General features: G+C 46.1%; 1 protein-coding gene across 4 annotated transcripts in view; it reads left to right on the top strand.

Annotated features, from left to right (window-relative positions):
- SPATA48 (spermatogenesis associated 48) overlaps positions 1–5447 on the top strand; it is a 60584-nt gene extending 55137 nt beyond the window's left edge. For 2 of the 4 annotated variants that reach the window (XM_032305368.1, XM_032305369.1), the window contains one exon: positions 5218–5447. In XM_032305368.1, coding sequence (XP_032161259.1) covers positions 5218–5341 — 124 coding nt within the window. In that variant the 3' untranslated portion in view covers positions 5342–5447. The remainder of the gene's footprint in view (positions 1–5217) is intronic. The other 2 variants (XM_032305366.1, XM_032305367.1) reach the window with 1 other exon arrangement.
- The last annotated feature ends 14514 nt before the right edge of the window (positions 5448–19961 follow it).

Raw genomic sequence — 19961 nt, forward strand, 5'->3', positions numbered from 1 at the left:
GACACACTGGGAGTGGTCGGGAGGCCAGGGGGCGGGGTGGATCCTCATTATGGTTATTCCATTAAAGAACAATTTAAAGAGTAAATTGACATCATATTAAAACTGGGGTGTCAAGTTCCTGCTGTTGCTAAAAGGAGCATGCAAAGATGCTTAAAGCCTGTTAGGTGAGCAGCATCTTTACCTCTCGGACTCACAGCTTTGCACGCATGTCACCCTTCCGCATAACCAGCAGAACATGCATGGATGCCTGGAGCCCAACGCATGCGCCCCATATTTACTCCCCGTGAATCACCGCCTTAGTTTCTGTAAGAGACAACATTCTGTTGAATGTCACATATATTTTTAAACACCGTTTTCCACATTGAAAGCAGGAGACGTCAGACAGAAGGCTCTCGCGGACTCTTATTTGGAGCTGCCAGAGAGAAGCAGCGCGTTTCTTATTGTTCATTATAACTCAAATCTGAACACGTTTGACGGACGTCCTGGGCTTGCAAATAAGATGACACAGTCTTGGAAATGCAAATGTGGTCTTAACCAGGTCCAGTGGCAGGCTCCTGCAAATACATAAGCTATCCCGGGAGGTCGCTGTGTGTTTTGGAGGGCTTGGGAGGCAGCTCTCCCACAAAGGGCTCCTTTTCTCCTTTCGGTAGAGCATCTGTTCATTTGTCAAATGTTTATTGAGCATGCATTCTGGGCCAGGCACCGTTAAAGGCCCTGAGCACGAAGGCCCAACAGGCATGATCCTGGCTCTCAAGAGCTTACGTTCTGATGTGACAGCACAAAAGCACACAAGTAACTGAAGAAATAAAATGATTTGAAAGCATGCTGTGTGCTTTGAAGAATAAAAGGCGGGACAGTGTAGTCGGGTGTAGTCTGGCCAGGGTGCTGAGTTACCTCAGCAATCAGGGAGGGCTTTGGGAGGAGGTGACCTACAGGTGGACTCCAAGCCATCCCACTGGATTTCGTATATGCTCCAAAAGGCAGCAAGTGGGGAGAGCCTTGTGGGCCCTAATGGTCAGTTCATACAGCTGTTTTGTTTTAGATTTTACTTATTTATTTGACAGAGAGAGATCATAAGTAGGCAGAGAGGCAGGCAGAGAGAGAGGAGGAAGCAGGCTCCCTGTTGAGCAGAGAGCCTGATTCGGGGTTCAATCCCAGGACCTTGGGACCATGACCTGAGCCGGAGGCAGAGACTTTAACCCACTGAGCCATCCAGGTGCCCCCGTACAGCTGTTTATTCTCCCACTCACTCATGACTTTACTGGTTCATCTGTATGTTCTTTCCCTGTGTCAATGGACATTCATGGTGCTCCCAGAACTCACAAAAACTAGTCCCAGTTTGCAAGGAGCTCACATTCTAGCACTGAACAAGGAAACACAGTGATAGTAGAGGATGACGCCTGTCACCCGAGTACTGTCAGTCATGTGGGTGAGTACTTCATCTACACCAGGCTGTCCAAGTGCTTTGTACTCACAAACTCATGTCACCAACCCAGAAACCCTGTGACGGTGGTGCTCTTTTTTCCCCATTTTACAGATCAGGACAATGAGGCAAACAGAAGAGTCCAGGGGATCTGCGTAGGGGGCTAAGGAAGGCTTCGCAGAGGAAGCAGGTCATGCTGTGACCCTTGGAGGAAGAGAGTCCCTGGTCTCACAGATATTTGCAGGCCACACTGTGTGTGAAAGGACTGGTCCCAGGGATCCCACACAGGAAGCCCCTCACCACGCAGCCGTGAAACCAGAGGAGGGCGTTGTGTGGACCTGTGTATGAGATGCCCAGATCATTGCACACCCTGTATGCACGACCTGGTCCCTCAGGCAGCGACTGAGTGGAGGGAAAAGCAGGGCACGTTTTCCAGTGTCACAGGTCCATTTGCAAAGGCAGGACTGATGGAAATTTAGACAATGAATGTATTTTATTCCACTAGAAGTCCTGAAGAAAGGAGGGCAAATTAAATACATTCTGATGCCTGTTGTTTAGACAGAGTGTCCACAAAACTAGCATCATACATTGTGTCTGGGTGGTTAAGGACAGAGAGGCAGGCCGGAGTCTTCCCAGCGCTCATGGGGACATACACATCCTTCTTTCAGGATCCATCTTCTCTCCCCACATGTCTCGACCGCAGCTCCGACACCTGGTGCGTCTAGCATGTTTCCCCAACCATGTGATCTAGCTGATCCACGTTCCACTGTATTTCAAAGAAATCTGCTTTTCCAAGTGGAAAACCATTCCCTACTGTTACTTACCGCTACTGTTATAATGTTGCTCCTGTTGTTCCCGCTGCCCCCAGTGTTGCTACTGCTACATGCCCGGAGCAGCCTCACACTCATCACTCCCCACATGCTGCACATAGCTTTGTCATCTTGTCTCAGACTGGGGACCGAGGACCCTCTGTGGTGGCTTCTCTGGGGTTCTTATTCTTGGGGTACACATGGGCTCTCGAAACACAGACAGTGGCAGCAACCCAAGGGTCGCTCACAAGGAAGTGACCAGCCTCTGCTGAGTCAGATCTCCAGATCTCCATTCTTGTGCCCACCCCTAATGGAGGTGCGTGACAGGCACTGAGGCTTGGCCGTGAGAAAACACAGCAGGGCACTCAGATTTTAAAAAGCTTTCTCTGAGGTGCCTGGGTGACTCAGTCGGTTAAGTGCCTGCCTTTGGCTCACGTCATGCTCCAAGGTCCAGGGATCGCAACCCATGTCAAGCTCCCTGCTCAGCAGGGAGCCTGCTTCTCCATCTCCCTCTACCTGCTGCTCCCTGTTTGTTCTCGCTCTCTGACAAATAAATAAATAAAATCTTAAAAAAACAAAACAAACAAACAAAAAAAAAGCTTTCTGTAGCACGAGGACCTCCCTGGCCCTTGAGATCAGAGAACATCAGACCTTTGGTGTATCACCTCTCAATTTTTGTGACACTCTCTTTAATGTATTTTTGCTGGAAATTCTCCATGAAAGTGGGAGTTGAAGTCTCTCTCTGATGAGTATCATGAGAGCTTAGTGAGCTGACTTCCTCCTGATGGTGTCTGACTGATCTGCTGTGTTTTTCCTGTTGTTTCTAAGAGACTGTCTGCACGCAGGCCATGCTCTGGGCACTCCTGAGCCCAGGCTCTGGTACTCAGCCTCACTGTTGCTCTGTAAACCCCCGTGCTGCTGGGAGCCTGCACTGCCTGGTGCCAGCCACACAGGCTGCTGTGCCTGAAGCCCATCTCCAGGTGTTCTGGTGAATTCTCCCCTCCCTGCCCCCAACATCAGAATCTCTCCTCCCACCATCGCTTCTGTCTCCTTTCCCGCCAAAGACAAGGTCTTGGTCTTCCGTGCGAGCACCATCCGTGCGAGCACCAGGTCCTCTTCAACCCAGCTCCCTTCCTCTCGCTTGAGAAGAAACTCCACTGCCTCCCACCCCAGCCACCTCCCCCCTATAGAAATCATAGATGCCCCCTTTGAGAAGCCTTCCCTTTCTCTGCCCTCCTTCCTCTCACTTCTAAGCTTCTTTCAGAGGCGGACACCCAGTCTCCACTGCCATGTCTGCCTCCACGCCCTTCCAGCCCACTGTCTCCCTCCCTGAGTCTGCATTCTGAAACTGCCAGTCAACAATGCTCCTGCCTGCCAGATGTAGGCAGGGGAGACTACCAGGAGAGAAGGGACCGATGATACCTCTTCATGTAGAGGGTGCGCTGGTGCATTTGCTGTGGATCCTTGTGCCCGGGAGGCTGCAGTGGTGGTCTGGGATTAAAGCGTTTAGGTCTTGAATGTCAATGCCAAGGGGTTGCAGTCCATGTGGTCCCAATAACACACTTTAAGCAAGGTATAGGACATCAAGTGTGCCTTAGATTGAGGTTGAAGTGAGACATGGAATAGCAAGGAAAGAGATTAGTGGAGGAGATTGAATTGAGGGGCAGGGATGTAGGGGGTAGAGGACACTGACATTTTGAATCTCCAGTTTCAAGAGCAAGGGAATGCCCGTGGGGCTTCTCCTCATTCCTGTTTCCAGGACAGTTCAGAGTTTCCTCTGCATTCCCTCCCATCAGAATACCACCTGCGCAGAAGCTTGACTTGGTCCTTCAACAGACTTTTCCCACAACATACTAAAAAAATGACGACTTCAGGATAACCATAGCATTAAAAAGGGGCACCCAGGTGCCTCAGTTGGTTAAGCGTCAGCCTTCAGCTCAGGTCGCGATGCTGGAGTCCTGGAAGCCTGCTTCTCGCTCTCCCTCTACTCTCCCCCCCCCACCCCTGTGCATGTTCTCTCTCTTTCCCTCTAATAAATAAAAATCTTTTAAAAAAATCATAGTATTTTTAAAAAGCCACTTTAGACTGAGTTGCTGTGGCTCTGTAACTTTTGCCACATACAAACACCACACGGAATGTGTGTGATTCAAACAGCAGCAAATTCACAGCAAAATGCAGTTGTTCAAGAGAGTTGGCATGACCTGTGTCCATACCGGGAAGACTGCCTCGGGGTATGAACAGGATTGGGAAAGCATTATTTGCATGGAGTTCTATATTTTTATTTTCTTTTAATTCTTCCAACAGACTTAGTAGACAACATTACTCCTGCTGGCTAAAAGAGCAAACTAGGACATGTGAGGTTAAGGATGTCATGTGAGAGCAGTCAGCTTAACCCCACTGGCAGGGGGAAACCCACTCTCGGCCCTATATGTGGCCCGTCCCACCCGCACCCTGAACCTCTCCCCACATCCCCTATGGCCTCCCACCTCTGTGTTCATGCACCTCTTCTTTATCTACCACCCTGCTTTCATCATGACTCACTTAACCCCTCACTGACATAGACTCTGGGGGTATCTTTCTTGGCCCAGAGAAGTGACTCTCTATGCCTCTTGGCCCCGGCTTGCTTCCATAGGGACTTTTTGTTATAACATTTGAGTACCTCCTTTTGACTACATTTTCTATTCTATCCATTCTTAGCACTGACTATAATTCTAGGCACAGAACGGATTTTCAGTCAATGAAACTGATTACAATATGATGCATATAATGCAATAAATGGAGCCGAATGCAAATAAAGAAACAAATGAAACAATGCACACAAGGATTAATCATCCCCAGTCTCCCTTTCTGTTATGAGCACTCCTGACCCTCATTCCCTCTCCTGAACATGAGTATCATTAGTGGGAAAACAGATCAGGTTATATATTTTAATATATATTTCATGGCTCTTTTTTTTTCTTTTTTTTTTTCTCCACCCTGTTATAGCATCTTACGGAAAGAAATGAAGGTTGATGTCTTCCGTCACCAGGCACCGCTGTCTCAAATGGTCACAAATGTAAAACCCTACAATCCCTTCAATAAGAAGCAACAAGAAACTGTAGGCTACTGACAAAGGCCTGCCCTCTGAGTAGGACTTAGAAATCTCAGTCTTGGTTAGGCACTGCCTTTGGTGTGATGGGGGAATAAAAGACCTGGGCTTGTTCTGGGTGTGTTCATACAGATCAGATGAGGTCTGGTGCTTTTTTTTTGCCTCAGGCAGAGTGTCTGGGGCTCCAACCTCAGTCACTGACCTGACCTGGCCCTGGAGTGCCACCATTCCATGATGGCAGCCAAGATTTTCTGGAAGCCATCAGTAGCAGCAATTCTATTTTAGAAGATTCCTCTTTAGAGTTGGAATGCCAAGTCTACCTAGAGGCTTCATGTCTTGGCCATGTTAATGCAGTGATTAAAACTGCAGAGGACAGATCACATATTTTGTGAACACAGACTATCCAATCAAAACACCATATATTCTTAATGGGAAGACTGAGTGGCTGAGAGTGAAAAGGGTATGTTCTTTCCACATATGGCATCACATTGGGACAACTTCTATGACAACAAAGGACAAAGCCATCCCTTACCTGGCCGAAATATTTCTCTTTCAGAAAAAGAAGCATCCCCCAGGCTCCATGAAGCTCACAGGGCAACAGTGACCAGTCATATCCACTTTAGGGTTGGTGTGTGGGCTGCCTGGGTCTTGGCCAAAGACTGCACCAGCTCCAGAATCACTACATGGGCTATGCGGAGTCCCTCTGGCCAGGCAAATGTAGCTTTACTTGTATACATGTGAAGTTTATTTCTATTTGTGTACACATATCTGTGGATCCCGTCAGAGTTTGCAAAGTGCTTTCCCAAACCTTAAGCTCATGTGATCCTGAAAACCCATAATAAGCATTCTATGGTCCTTGCTTTGGGATCCTCTGAGCATTAAGATCCTTGCTACTTTATGAACAGCCAGACGAAGGCAAGGAAAAGTGCAGTATTTATCTCAGTTCCCGCTACTAATAATTGGTAGGGTTAGAACTAGAACCCAGGCTTTCCAAATAGAGATACTGCACCTCCATTTCTCTACAGATTGGATAGCCTTCACAGCTATTCAGAAACAAAACAAACAGAAACAGAAAAAAAGACAAAAAAATTCCCTATTTCCTAGACCTTTTAGAAGTATTTCTCAGGTTTTTTGTTGTTTGTTTGTTTTTCCTGCTTTCTTCTTCCAAATGCTTCTGAATGAGATAGTGATCCTATGGAGCTTTAAGCCAATAGTGTAAGCCCTGCTTATTCTTCCAAAAAGGCAAAATCAGCTCTTTGTTTGGGGATTGGGTATCGCCTCAGTTGACATCTGTAGATCTGGATGTTGGCTCTTCAGACCATCTTTATGAGCTGCCTTTCTTCCAGAAAGAACAGGAAGGCTTGTGACCATTCATTCTGGGAAGTGGACTTGCCTTCAAGGAAAAGGAATGGTTTCACTGAACCCAGTCTTGTGGCCTAATTATTTTCAGAACAAGCAAATCTGTTTTAAAAAAAAAAATCAGACCACAACAAAAATCTTCATCTCTGGAAGATTCTCACCCAAATGCAAATGGGAGGGATTAGCCCTGTCCAGGAAGTCAATTAATGCAAGGGCCAGAGATCACATTTTGCGGTAAACATCTCTGGCAGGTCACTCTGTCAGGAGGTGTTACTGCTCAAAATCAGGGGCACCTGTTTGTTGTTCTGGGCCTTTCTATAGCACAGTCCTAGCAGCATCTGACCTTCACCTTCTGTAGCTTAAGATAATGACTTCCATCCTTGACAGTGCAGGTGACTGGACACCTCTCGGAGCCCTGAGCACCTTCGAAGCTGCTTCTAGAGGAATGTTGGCTTTGTCTGCAGCATCCTCAAGCCACATCCAACAGAAGAAAGATGGCAGCTCTCCAGCTGCACCATAACTAGCCCAGACTTGTTTCCTGTGAAGAGAAAATGAAAATCCTGCTCACTGTAGATCTTGAATCCGAGGCCAACATAGAAGTACCAGCCCAGCCCCTAGAAATTCCTGGCCTTTACCTATGACTGTCTGTTGTATTATTCCAGTTTCCCTCATTATCTGTTTAAAAGAAAACTGTAAAAATCAAGGAAGAGCACCCAATGGATATGGATCTGCTTTTCAGATTCTGAAGTCTGATCTTGGGTCAGTCTGATGCACTGGGAATGGATGTACCTGTGCCTTCTTGGATTAGCCCCTTGCCCATTCTTCTCTCCCCAGAACATGGGCTTTCCTACAGCTTTACTCTCTAGGCTTTTATTTATCCCTAGGGGTGACCCAAACACAGAGAACCCCTGCAGTTTCCATAACACTTAGGAGGAAGATAGCGTTCAAAAGTCTTAGAGAGCTCGTCCATAAGAGATAATGCATTCCAATAAGCTTATTCTAGAAGATAGTGATATTACAATGTAATATTGTAACTATGTTACTCAAACTCAATAATACAAAAAGTATGACACTCCTGATAGAGAAGATGAAATCTAGAGAGAAGCAGATAAAGAAAGCATCTCAACCCCCTGAATACAGGATAGATTTATTTCAACAGATGATCTGGAAACAACTCTTGGGAAACAAAACAGAAAAATACATCAGGTCTTTCCCATAAATCAAAAGTAAACTGCTTCTGGAATAGAGCTTTAAGTGGATAATTGACAGCCTTAGGCGTGTTACCTGGGAATTCGGGAGAATTAGTTTATGAGGTGGTGGGAAAATTTTTCCAGAGTCCACTGAAGCCAGAAATTATGAAGAAAAAAATGAACTACTTTAACTTGAAAAATACCACCAAAAATTTTTAAAGAAAAACCTGTTGGCAAAATATGTCAGACAAAAATTCATATCCTCACTATAAAAGCACTTCATCATGGGGGAAAAGAGATTACAACAATAGAAACAAGACAATGGATATTAATAAATACACTCAAAAAATAAGAAATACAAGTGGCCGAAGACCAAATGATGTATTATCATCTCAGGAGTACTAGACACATGCCTGTAGTATTTCACATTCTACCTGCCAATCAGTACTGGTAAGAAAAGAGCCACAGCTTCGTTTTCCAGGAGTAGGACCCGACACTGATCACACCTTTCTGGAGGGCATTCAGCACTGTTTCCAGAGCTTTACCAGCTGGCAAAGGTTCAAACCTAGTAATTTTGCTTTTAGGGTTTTGCCAAGCAAAGAATTACACCAGTGAGCAAATAAGTTTATATAAAGAAATTGAAGGTGTGGCAATTTATGACAGAAAAATTAGAAACAACTTTATGCCCATTGAGAGAAAATTTAATAAATTGCAGTACATGAATATACTAGATACAATAGTGCATTCAAAAGACAATGAAGGTCTCTATTATCACGGCAAGATGTACATGCAATTATTGGGAAGTGTAAGAAGCAGATTTTACAACAGTATGTATTTAATTATTCTATTTCATTTTAAAAGGGTATACACAGAATAATGTGGGGAGATATAAAACACATTAGTGGTAATTGTTTTTATATTGTTATACTGACATGTATTTCTTTAAAATTGGAAAATTTGAGAAGTTATAAAAAAAAAACCTATATCCCTAAACTATCAGATATTTCCTTTAATGAATTTAGTACCAAGGAGACATTTGCTCTCCTGAAGAGCAGGTGTCTTGAGTGTGAGAATTATGTAAGCCACCCACCTCCATCTTCTCTAAAATTTGGTGGTTTGTAATATAGATAGGTGTGAAATTACTTATGTGCCCCAAATGGAAAATGCTAAAATGGAAAGTGCTTCCATTTTCCCATGCCTGCCAGGAAGCTCAAGGCTGAATTAAATCAGTACATGAACTTAGAGACATTAATAAACTTGATTCAAGGTTCTGCATTTAAAGCTGTTACCCAAGGAAGCCTCTTGAGTCATTCTGGGACGTGGCATGTCTGAGAACCACTGGTTTTCTACGTGCTTTTTCCCCTTTCCACACAGTTTCAGATTTTTCTGTTTTAATTTTAAGATCTTTGTGATAGGAGGAGATGCCTAACTGTTAGGGGGAAATCAGTAGGTCACAGATCACATTAGACATGTTCAATGTGTTTCACGCACTAGATGGAGCACTGAGCCATGGAAGGGAAACCCACGCCAGGACAGTAGAGTGAAAATGGGGTGGGTCTTCATGGTTGGTCACCCTCCCGCCCCGAAGGTGCAGCCGGAAGCCGGTGGTTGGGGTTAGAGGCACCAACGATCCGGTAGCAGGAACAACCTGACCACTGGGGGCCATGTTCTAATAATTGAGAATTTTCTAAATTACACCCAGTTGTTCCACAAAACCCAAGCAGGCTGGATAGTTTTCATCTCTGGGAATCTTGAGCTCTGCATTATAATCAATAACCTGCTAAGGAAGAAAAATGACAAATAGCTACAACTAACTACAGAAAATATATAGCTTCAAGGTCAATTTTTTAAAAATATCTGCTTTGAAGGTGGGGTTTTCTCTGACCAATCTCACATAATCTCTGGCAGGCAAGGAGGCATTCTGACTCAGAGGAGGGGTTCTAGAATCGCTCTGAAAGGGCACCAGCTCTCCAGGTTCGAGCCATAGCTTCTGGGAGAAAAATAACACTGGCCTGATGGAACAATGGAAATGATGCTGTGATTACAATGATAAACACGGGTCTAACAGTAGCCCTGAGAGTACGGAGAATCTCATTATCTGACTTAACATGGGAAGGTGATCCACACTCTTCCCGAGTGCACTCAGTCCTTCCACAAGTCCCCCAAGACACAGCAGTGTGTGCCAAGCCTGTGGTCAGGAGCCCACGGGGTCCTCGCCGATATCGTGGGGTCTGTGTCAACAAGCCAAGGGGGGCAGTCAAAAAAGTCATTAAACACTGATTGCGCTGAGGAGGCTACGGAGAGCACCAACATGCATAATCTCTCAAAAATACAAAAATTAAACCCTTCGTGTAGTCAGTTGAGTCCATTTTTCTCCAAAACATTATGCTGCATTAAAAAATATGTGGCATTTTTCCAAATAAAAATATGACTTCCTATCACAAGAAAGGTGCTTGTGCACACACGCGCACACACACACACACACACACACACACACACAAATTTAAGGAATGATTCAGCGGAACTAATTCTGTATCTTTACCATAAGAGACCTTGCAAGGTTTACCCATATTCATAGTCCTTCTGAAAAGGGGGAATTATTTCATAATATTGGGATGTGGGAGAAGCAACTGGTAGTCCATAAGGCGCTGGGCATCTAATGAGAGCACAATAAATTCTCAATAAACCCGCATATGAAGCCGAGTGTTCTGATCCAGGCCCCACAGTCTCAGGGTTTTCTCTGACTTTGCATCACAGAAGATCCTTGGGCTTTCTCTCCAAATGGTATTCAGATGCTTTTCTGCAGTTTTATCAAGCCCCTGGGTGTGCTGATAGTTTGTTTTGAATGTACTCACAAGTGTGAACATCAGAGCACTTCCTATACCTTAAACCTAGTTCCCCACACACAGCGAACACTGACTTCGAAAGGTCGGGCTGCTCTGTTCATCACACCCACGGATCACAACACACAGGAAAATCTCTTGAGTGTTACCCCCACACGCAGACACCCAGAGTGGGTTTCGAGGGCAAACCCCACTGGTTCTACCCTGTGAACTGTAAACGAGAACAGCTTTACTTCCTTGCCTTCGCACTTTGGAGGTAAAGCCATAAAGTGTCCGTGTTAATCTATTCTTCCTGTGTTGGCAGAGCCACGAGATACAACATAGAGGAGACTTGGCAATGTAGTGGGGAGGGTGGAGGGCAGGTGTGGGGTCCCTGGGTCACGGGGTCCTTGGCAGGGAGAGTCCATAGGATCTGCTTTAGGATCAAGGAAGGGGTGGGGTGGTCCAGTTCCCAGTGCAGCCCTGAGGCCCCAGGTGGGATTGTGAGCTTCTGTGCAGGTCAAAGCAGAGTCAAGGGAAAACTCAGCCGGAGTGGAAAGAGGAGGTCCTGGAACCATTTGGTCTGATTTCTGCAGAGCAGAGAGTCCAAACACAAATTGGAATGTCGGGTAAATAACATTTAATGGCGTAGGCCGTTCATCTATGTGCAATTAGGTAAGATGACAAAGGCAACAAAAGTCTTCCCTGAGAGGGTCCCTCAGTAGTCACATTTTCAGCCAGCTGTCTTGCGTGTCCTTCATGACATGGTTCTGAGACCACTGTGAACCGTAGATGCCGCATTCAAACACTGAACGAGACCAAGACAGCTCGATCACAGCCACTCTAGATTCCGGGGGAGGACATGAACATTTCTAAGGGAACGTTGGCCCTTCTGTCCTCTCTATTCACCATGACTCTGGGTGGCGTGGCCTCCGCTTGGTCTCAGCTCTTGGGATTTCTGTCCACCTTACACTGAACTCTGCACACAGCAGAGACCTAGTGGGAGAAAATGCTGGCACTTAGCCACTTGGACCCACCAGGGAGGAGGTGTAGGGCTTCAAAATAAGTCCAGGTCTTGAGGGCAGATTTGGCCCTATGAGGTACTGACTGCCTTGGCCAACCCCAGTGCAAATGGAGAGGCATTCAACCCCGTAGCTGGCGACATGCTTGGAGCCAGCATGTCCGTGGCAGCACAGATGCCAACACTCTCCCAGGAGGCTTTCTGCTCTCACATTTATTGTCATCCAGATGCAGACTAAATGTGTAATCAAGGAAATTACCTACAATACAGTATAGAATGTAGTAGTATATAAAGGGCTACTGCATATCCAGAAGATGAATCTGGATCCATGTCTGAAAATAACAGTGTCTGTCTGTCTGTCTATCTATCCATCTATGTATCCATGGATTTATCTATCTATCTACCTATCCATCTATCTCTCTCTATCTGTCTGTTTATCCATCTGTCCATCCATCTGTCTCTCCATCCATCCATCTGTCCATATGTCTATCTCTCCATCTTTCTATCCATCCATCCATCCATTCACCTGTCCATCAGTCAGTCTATCTATCTATCTATCTATCTATCTATCATCTACCCATCCATCCATTCATGTATCTCTAATCATTCTACTTCAACTTTACAAGACCTTTTGACTTTCTTTACCTTTTAGGAAAAGACATATCTCTCCTAATTTGCTCATCAAACTAGGGTCAGTAATATGTATTTTAGGTTATTGGTATTCTTAGTTTTGTTATTTAAAAGACTATGTCTCAACTGCCATCTGGTAAAGGTCACAGAAATATTAATATACTTCTAAAACAGAAGACCAAAAAGCTCAGCTTTCAGCGCAAGTTAAAGTGTGGTGTTGCAAATTGCAGAAAATCAGTGGCCTGTATCTCTCCAAGAATTATTTCATAATGAATTTACCAGTTGAGAAATAAAAGGACTTCTCTGGAGTCAACCTTACACACAAAGCAGTGAAATGCACACGGGGACTGTGAACTTTCAAGGAGGCCTTCTGAGCACAAGGGGACAGATGAGTGATGTCCACACACCCTGGGTAGGGGGGAAGGGGTGACTTGAATGACCAGGATGTCAGTCCCGGCTTAGGGGACCAGAGCAAACTCGTTTCTTGAAGGAGTGTGTGAGGACGAAGGGCCTGCAGGGTGCATAGTGAAAGAACAGGTGTGGGTGTGCCCTGCTCCCAATGTTCCTCAGGGGCAGTCTGGTGGAAACATCCCCACATGTGATTCCTGTCAGCAACACAGATAGGGCTCCATATCACCCAACAAGTTCTGCTGCTGCTGCTTGGGTAGCTCTGATCTTTTGTGCAGCGAAGTCAGCTCTTGGCTCCACAGAACAATGGAGGAGCCCTCCAGCTCCTCCAGTTGGAGACTGACTCCTGTAAAGGCTGGTGCGGTAGGCTGTGCCAGGCCCAAGAATGGTGGCTGGACAGCTACACCCTGTGTAAGGTGGGTGCTGGCTGCCCCCAGGGAAGGCTCCCAAGAGCTCAGACATGGAGACCATCAAACCAGGAAGGTGACAGCTCCTGGTAATTCTCCAAAGCACAGGGACATTTGCAAAACCCTTGACCTCTTCTGCTTAAAAGATGAGGTTAGCTAAGGTGGGGAGTGATGTTGTTAATGTTGACTATGGTTTGATCATAGTTCCTTTGAATTCTTTATGGTTTGTCCTTGAGGGTGCCAGGAGACTCAGGCTCCTGAAAAAGGTTCTGTTCTTTAGAAAAACTTCAAACCCCCCTTCCTTTCTCACAGGCTCTACAGAGAGGTGCCCTTTCCATCAGAAGCACCCCTTGTGAGGGAGTTGCTCACTTTCACTTCCTGCCTGAGAAGAAAGTGGTGTGTGCTGAAGTGGAGGGTGACAGGGAGGGGCAGGACAGGGTCTTCACCGGGATCAAAAGGGAAGAAACCATGCTGTGTACGGAGGGACCATGAATCTCACCACTGCCCTTCCTGGGGTCTGGCCACCGAATGTGGTATTTGATATTTGATTACTCTTGGTCGAAGCTTTCTGATTCAGAATTTTTATCTTCCTCTTTCTCTAACTTTCTAAATATTCACATGATAACCCATGAAGACTTTGATCTCTTCCCTTAGAAAGGGGCTGTGCATTTAAGCCCTACCCTTGCAGCTGACACACTGGTCCACATCAAAGTCAGTGTCCCCTCATTGCGGCTGGGGAGATGCACAGACTCTGGTACTCTCCTTGATTTATGGCAAGAAATTTACATCCTTGATGCTCACATTTTGTATCAGAAAAATTGCTGTGTTGTTGAGGACATTCAAGGAGAGAACATACATAAATACCAGGCACAGTAGAGACATTCAACTCATAATAACATTGTTATTATTAAAAATGACTCTCCTCTGAAACAGATCGTGGCTCCCCCTCTTGTGTTGTATGTGCTGTCCATGTAACAGGCAGCCCTTCCCCCACCCTGCCCAGCCCCCGCCGTCCACATCCTATGGCCTCTGATCCTGCTCCACCTCAACAATCCTGATGAGCCAGTGACACCATGACTCACCCGTGTGCCAAAGCCAGAAGCTGAGAGTCATCCTACACCCAGTTTGGGTTTTAATACAGCTGTCAAATAAGTCCGCTTATGCCTGTAACCCTCATATTGCCTTACTTTGGTTTTGTATGCAAAATACAATGAAAATACAAATGCAAAATACAATGAAAAGGCACATTTATGTATTTCTCTTTCCCATCCTTGAAGTCTGGGACCATGTTTTATCTATCTTCATATCAACCAGGGCCCTGCACCTAGCCAGACATGTATTAAGTAATACTTGAAAATGTCTGTGAAATAAATGAATGGAAGGATGGAGGGATGGATGGGTGGAGGGAGGGGTACATGGATGCATGAACACATGGATGGGTGAATGGATGGATGGACAGATGGAAGGATGGAGGGACACATGGGTGGGTGAATGGATGGATGGACAGATGGAAGGATGGAGGACACATGGGTGGATGAATGGATGGATGGACAGATGGAAGGATGGAGGACACATGGGTGGGTGAATGGATGGATGGACAGATGGAAGGATGGAGGGACACATGGGTGGGTGAATGGATGGATGGACAGATGGAAGGATGGAGGACACATGGGTGGATGAATGGATGGATGGACAGATGGAAGGATGGAGGACACATGGGTGGGTGAATGGATGGATGGACAGATGGAAGGATGGAGGGACACATGGATGGGTGGATGGATGGATGGACAGATGGAAGGATGGAGGGACACATGGATGGGTGAATGGATGGATGGACAGATGGAAGGATGGAGGGACACATGGGTGGGTGAATGGATGGATGGACAGATGGAAGGATGGAGGGACACATGGATGGGTGAATGGATGGATGGACAGATGGAAGGATGGAGGGACACGTGGATGGGTGAATGGATGGATGGACAGATGGAAGGATGGAGGGACACATGGGTGGGTGAATGGATGGATGGACAGATGGAAGGATGGAGGGACACATGGGTGGGTGAATGGATGGATGGACAGATGGAAGGATGGAGGACACATGGGTGGATGAATGGATGGATGGACAGATGGAAGGATGGAGGGACACATGGGTGGGTGAATGGATGGATGGACAGATGGAAGGATGGAGGGACACATGGATGGGTGGATGGATGGATGGACAGATAGAAGGATGGAGGGACACATGGATGGGTGAATGGATGGATGGACAGATGGAAGGATGGAGGGACACGTGGATGGGTGAATGGATGGATGCACGGATGGATGGGTGGAGGGACGATGGTTCACCAGGACTCTGGGCAGTCTCCTTGTGCACACACATTTTACTGGGACACAGAACACATCAAGTTCTTCTACTAAGGGCTAAATTGCATAGTGTAGATTGTACACATTTTATAGCCTTAGAGAAAAGAAAGAAACTTGTAGGTCAGGGCAGCTGGGAAAAACTGTATAAGATGAAGTCATGGAGTTAAAACTTGAATGAAAATAGAGAAGGATCTCAAATGTCAATTTTTAAATATTTCCTTTTCTATCCAGTACAACCTCACTGATTTGGACCTAATGCTCAGGATTCTTGAATAATTTTAGTATACCTCCTCTGAATTTGCCAAGTGAAGAGGCAAACAACATCACAAACTAATTAGAGTTTGCAGTTTCAGTGAGGGTCTGGGCAGACGGAAGGGAAGGGAAGCGAGGATGCCATAACCTTTTAATGTTTCTGTGTGCCAGGTCCAAGTATTATTTCATTTAACTGCTCCAGCTACTCTAAGGGTATGTGTTCTTTCATACAGTTCACAGATGAGGACCTAGAGTTCAGACAGGTCTGCAGGGTAGCACGTTAACTCACAGTGGGATGAGAATTCTCCCCAAGGGGGGGCTTCCTCAGCACCCATGGCCTCTGTGGTTGGTCAGCACCACAGCCTGTGCTGAGCCAGGCTCAAATGATTGCTATTCTGATTGCAAATTATTATGAGCTATAGGTAATCAAGTACCACTCATTTAAAATCTGACTGTAGGAGAAGAAAACACTTCTTTGAAAATACCCAACAATTCTGATAAGTCAGGTGGAACTGCCAGATTCCTTCAGAACAGTGACCTCTGACTCTGTGTGTTCCATTTCAGGAAAAGTGACTGTCCTCGGCCTGCTTCTCAGGGAGGAGGCTCCACTGGCCTGAATTGATGAGCACCCTCCACCTTCGTCTTTAATAAAACTCCTGTGTATGTCTCAGGTTTGGGCACAGATCTGAGGGCACATTCAGTTACTCAGCCAACACACCTGTGGGGGGCTCACTCCAGCACAGCTGGGTTCGCAGGGGGGTGTGATGTGCTGTGTTTCAGCTGCAGAGACAAACAGTATAGGTAAGGTGAGGCTCTGGGTGCCACAGGTATAACTAAAGACGTCTACCAGAGGACAGAATAGACAGTGCTTCCTGGGGCTCATGACCTTGAGCCCTGAATAATGCCACGAACTTCACTAAGGGGAGGGAAGGGGAGGGGAGAACCTTCCAGGTAACATGGGAGCCGGAACAAAGAAGGAAGATATGTGGCTGGACTAGAGACCCAACTTGATGACTTCCTCCATCACGTGGGCTGGTAGTTTTCCAGAACAATGGTCTCAGAAGTCCTTGACACTCCTAAAAATTATTAAGATTCTGAATTTGTTCATGTGGCTCATACCATTGATATTTACTATATCAGAAGTTAAAACTGACAAATTTAAAAATATTTATTAATTCATTTTAAAGCCATAGAAATAAAGTCATTATGCATTAACACAACCCATTCTTTATGAAAAATAAGTACTTTGCAAAAAAATAAGAAAGAAAAGAAAAAGAAATTTAATGAGTTTTGTTTTAATTTTTGCAAATCTTGTTAGTGTCTCATTTACTAAAAGGCAGCAGGTTTCCTGCATCTGCTTCTGGACTGCAAATCTATGGCAATAGATTTGTCTTTGGTTGATGTATGGGGAAAATGTGAACACACACCATTGGTAAGGAGAGGCGTGTCTTAGCAGACTTTTCAGGCAACCATGATGTTTTTCTTTGATTCTATCTAGAAAATCAAGTGGTAGTTTCTTCAAGATTAGATGCCATGTAGAAGTAGAACCACGCTCCACTGAAAATCAATGGGTCCTTCCCCCATTTTGTGAACATGGAGACTCTGGGTCCCAGAGTCTCTGTTCTAGGATGTGTCCCCTTGGGATGAGCTGTAAGGGAAATTTTCTCCCCAGAGTTCGAGGTGGAAGGCAGGTGATGACCGCTCTGCCATCATTCTGTAGCACTGTCTTCCAGTTATTCAAATACTAATGAAGCAAATGCTACCCATAGAGGCCCTCCTGCTCAGCTCTTCCTCTGTCTCTCTGACTCCTGGGCTATGTGTGTGGAGTTACCTGAGGAAGGGGCTTCCCCAGGACACCCACACCCCCAAGATCAGAGACCACGAGAACAGACATGGGTTTCAGTGTGTCCTTGTAAGGCTCCAACTCTGCCCTGTGGGTACTGGTCTCCTCCTCATCTTCCTTCCCAATGGCCTGCTGGTGGGCTGGGGGCTCCAGCAGCATCAGAGAGGGGACAGCCTGGTGCAGGCTGCTTGGCCAACACCCTTCTGTAGCAAGTTCACGAAAAATGGTGTGTGTGAGTGGAGCACCTTGGTGGCTCAGTCAGTTAAGCGTCTGACTCTTGATTTTGGGTCAGGTCATGATCTCAGGGTCTGTGAGATCGAGCCCAGTGTTGGGCTCCATGCTGAGAATAGAACCTGCTTAAGATTCTCTCTCTCCCTCACCCTCTGACCCTCCCCCCTCATTCTCTTTCTCTCTCTCTCTCTCACACACACACACTCTAAAAAAAAATGTGAAATTTAAAAATGTGTGTGTCCATATACACTGACATCTGTATTTGTACATGTATGTATATCTATGTCCCTGTTTCTGCTTTTCTTGTTGGATCCTTCAACCAGATCCACATTCCAAATGGATCTTCTGTCCATCTGTGATTTTACCTCATGCATATCAAAAGAATATCAGGTACCCCAAGGTCACCCAGATGACTCTTTGAGAACTGCTGACGGAGGGGGTCTGTAAGAAATAACAGAAGTCATCCCAGCATCAGATTTTAAAGGATCCCTATATGCCAGCATAAGGACTTTAGACGTTCCCCTGGATCAAGGATTAAATGAAGATGGTCAAGAACTGTGTAATAACATCACTTCAAATTGGGGTGTAGGACATTTTGAATAGAAAGACTGACCACAAGGCAGTAACAGCAGGGGCGACCCACTCTCATGGCATGGCTTCAATGGCCTTCTGTTCACCCATGACCCACAAACAGGGGAAGCTCACCCCTGGGATCCAGTCCCCTGGCCAAGACCCAGAGTCTCTCTCCTAACCTTCACTGGACAGCTCTGCTCGGCTGTCATGCACACAACTCAACTCAGGATATCCACCTCCAAACCCTTCCCACTGACCCCTGCTCTCAGGCCGGCTTCTGTCCCTGACTTCACACGTGTAGTTGCCGTTCCAAACTGCATGGAGTCACCTCGGCTGGTTACCTGCACGCAGTCCTACATCCCAAACCCCCACCTCTGCTCCCAGGGTACCTTCACTACATCACATGCAAAAAAGAGATCCCCAGGTTCTACGGAATACAACTCCTGTTGGGGTTGATTCCACGTTAAAACATGTTAAACCCCTAGGGCCTGCCTGGGCCTACTTAGCTAGTGACTCCGTGTTGCCTACATAGCCATTTTGTTGGTTAATAAATGCCTCAACAGTTATTGATATCAGCTCCAGGTCACTGTTACTAAAACACATAACTAAAACAAGGCCATTTTGTTGTTTAATAAATGCCTCAACAGTTACTAGTATCGGTTCCAGGTAACCGTTACTAAAACACACAAGTAGGAGACATCCAATCAGCCAAAGCCACGTATGCAGATGTCTGCGATTGTGCCCTATAAAAACTAGCCTGTGGGGTGGGTCGCTCTCTTCGGAGGCGGCCCTGGCTGGTCAGTCTGACTTCTAATGCTTGGCATAGAATAAGGCTTTGCGTAACTTGATCTCAGTCTCGTTCCTTTGATAACGGACCCAACACTCCTAATGTCTTAACTTCTCTTCTCTCCACTGCCACCTTTGGTCTGCCTCCAGCTCAGGCCAGCCTCATTCCATCCCTGACGCTTTCATAATTAATGGTCTGCAGTAGTGCTCTCTGCTTCCTCCTCCCTCCTTCACTCCAGTTCCGCCCTCTGTAAATCCACCTTCCTCGTTGTTGCTAGATGCTGGCTCTAAAACACACATCTGCTCATTTAACTTTTTGATAGGAATTCTTCTAGTTTCAGCGCAATCCCACCAAACCCCAGAACAAATCCTTTGCCCTCAGCTGAGTTCAGCAGGTCTCTCGAGACATGGCTCCTGCCTTCCTTTCCAGGCTCATCTTCTCGCTGCCACCAAGCCATCCCACACTGCCACTGCGCAAGCTGCCAGCGTTCATTTTACACTTTTTTATGGGCTCTCTTGTCTTCCTTGCCAGCTTCCTCACCGTAAACTTAAAGACCCAATGGTAATATCCTAGGTCTTCCTAACCCCCTGGGGGAATCCATTACCGATTCTCATTTGTAGTGCACTTTGTACTTACAGCTATCCACTTAATGGATTGTTTCATAACTGTTTACCTGTATACTTGTTTGGCCCATAAGTCTGGGAACTACATCCTGCGAAGGGAGAGACATTGCCTAACACATATTGGGAACACA

The sequence above is a fragment of the Mustela erminea genome, chromosome 11 (genome assembly GCF_009829155.1).
Source record: "Mustela erminea isolate mMusErm1 chromosome 11, mMusErm1.Pri, whole genome shotgun sequence".
Lineage (NCBI taxonomy): Eukaryota > Metazoa > Chordata > Mammalia > Carnivora > Mustelidae > Mustela > Mustela erminea.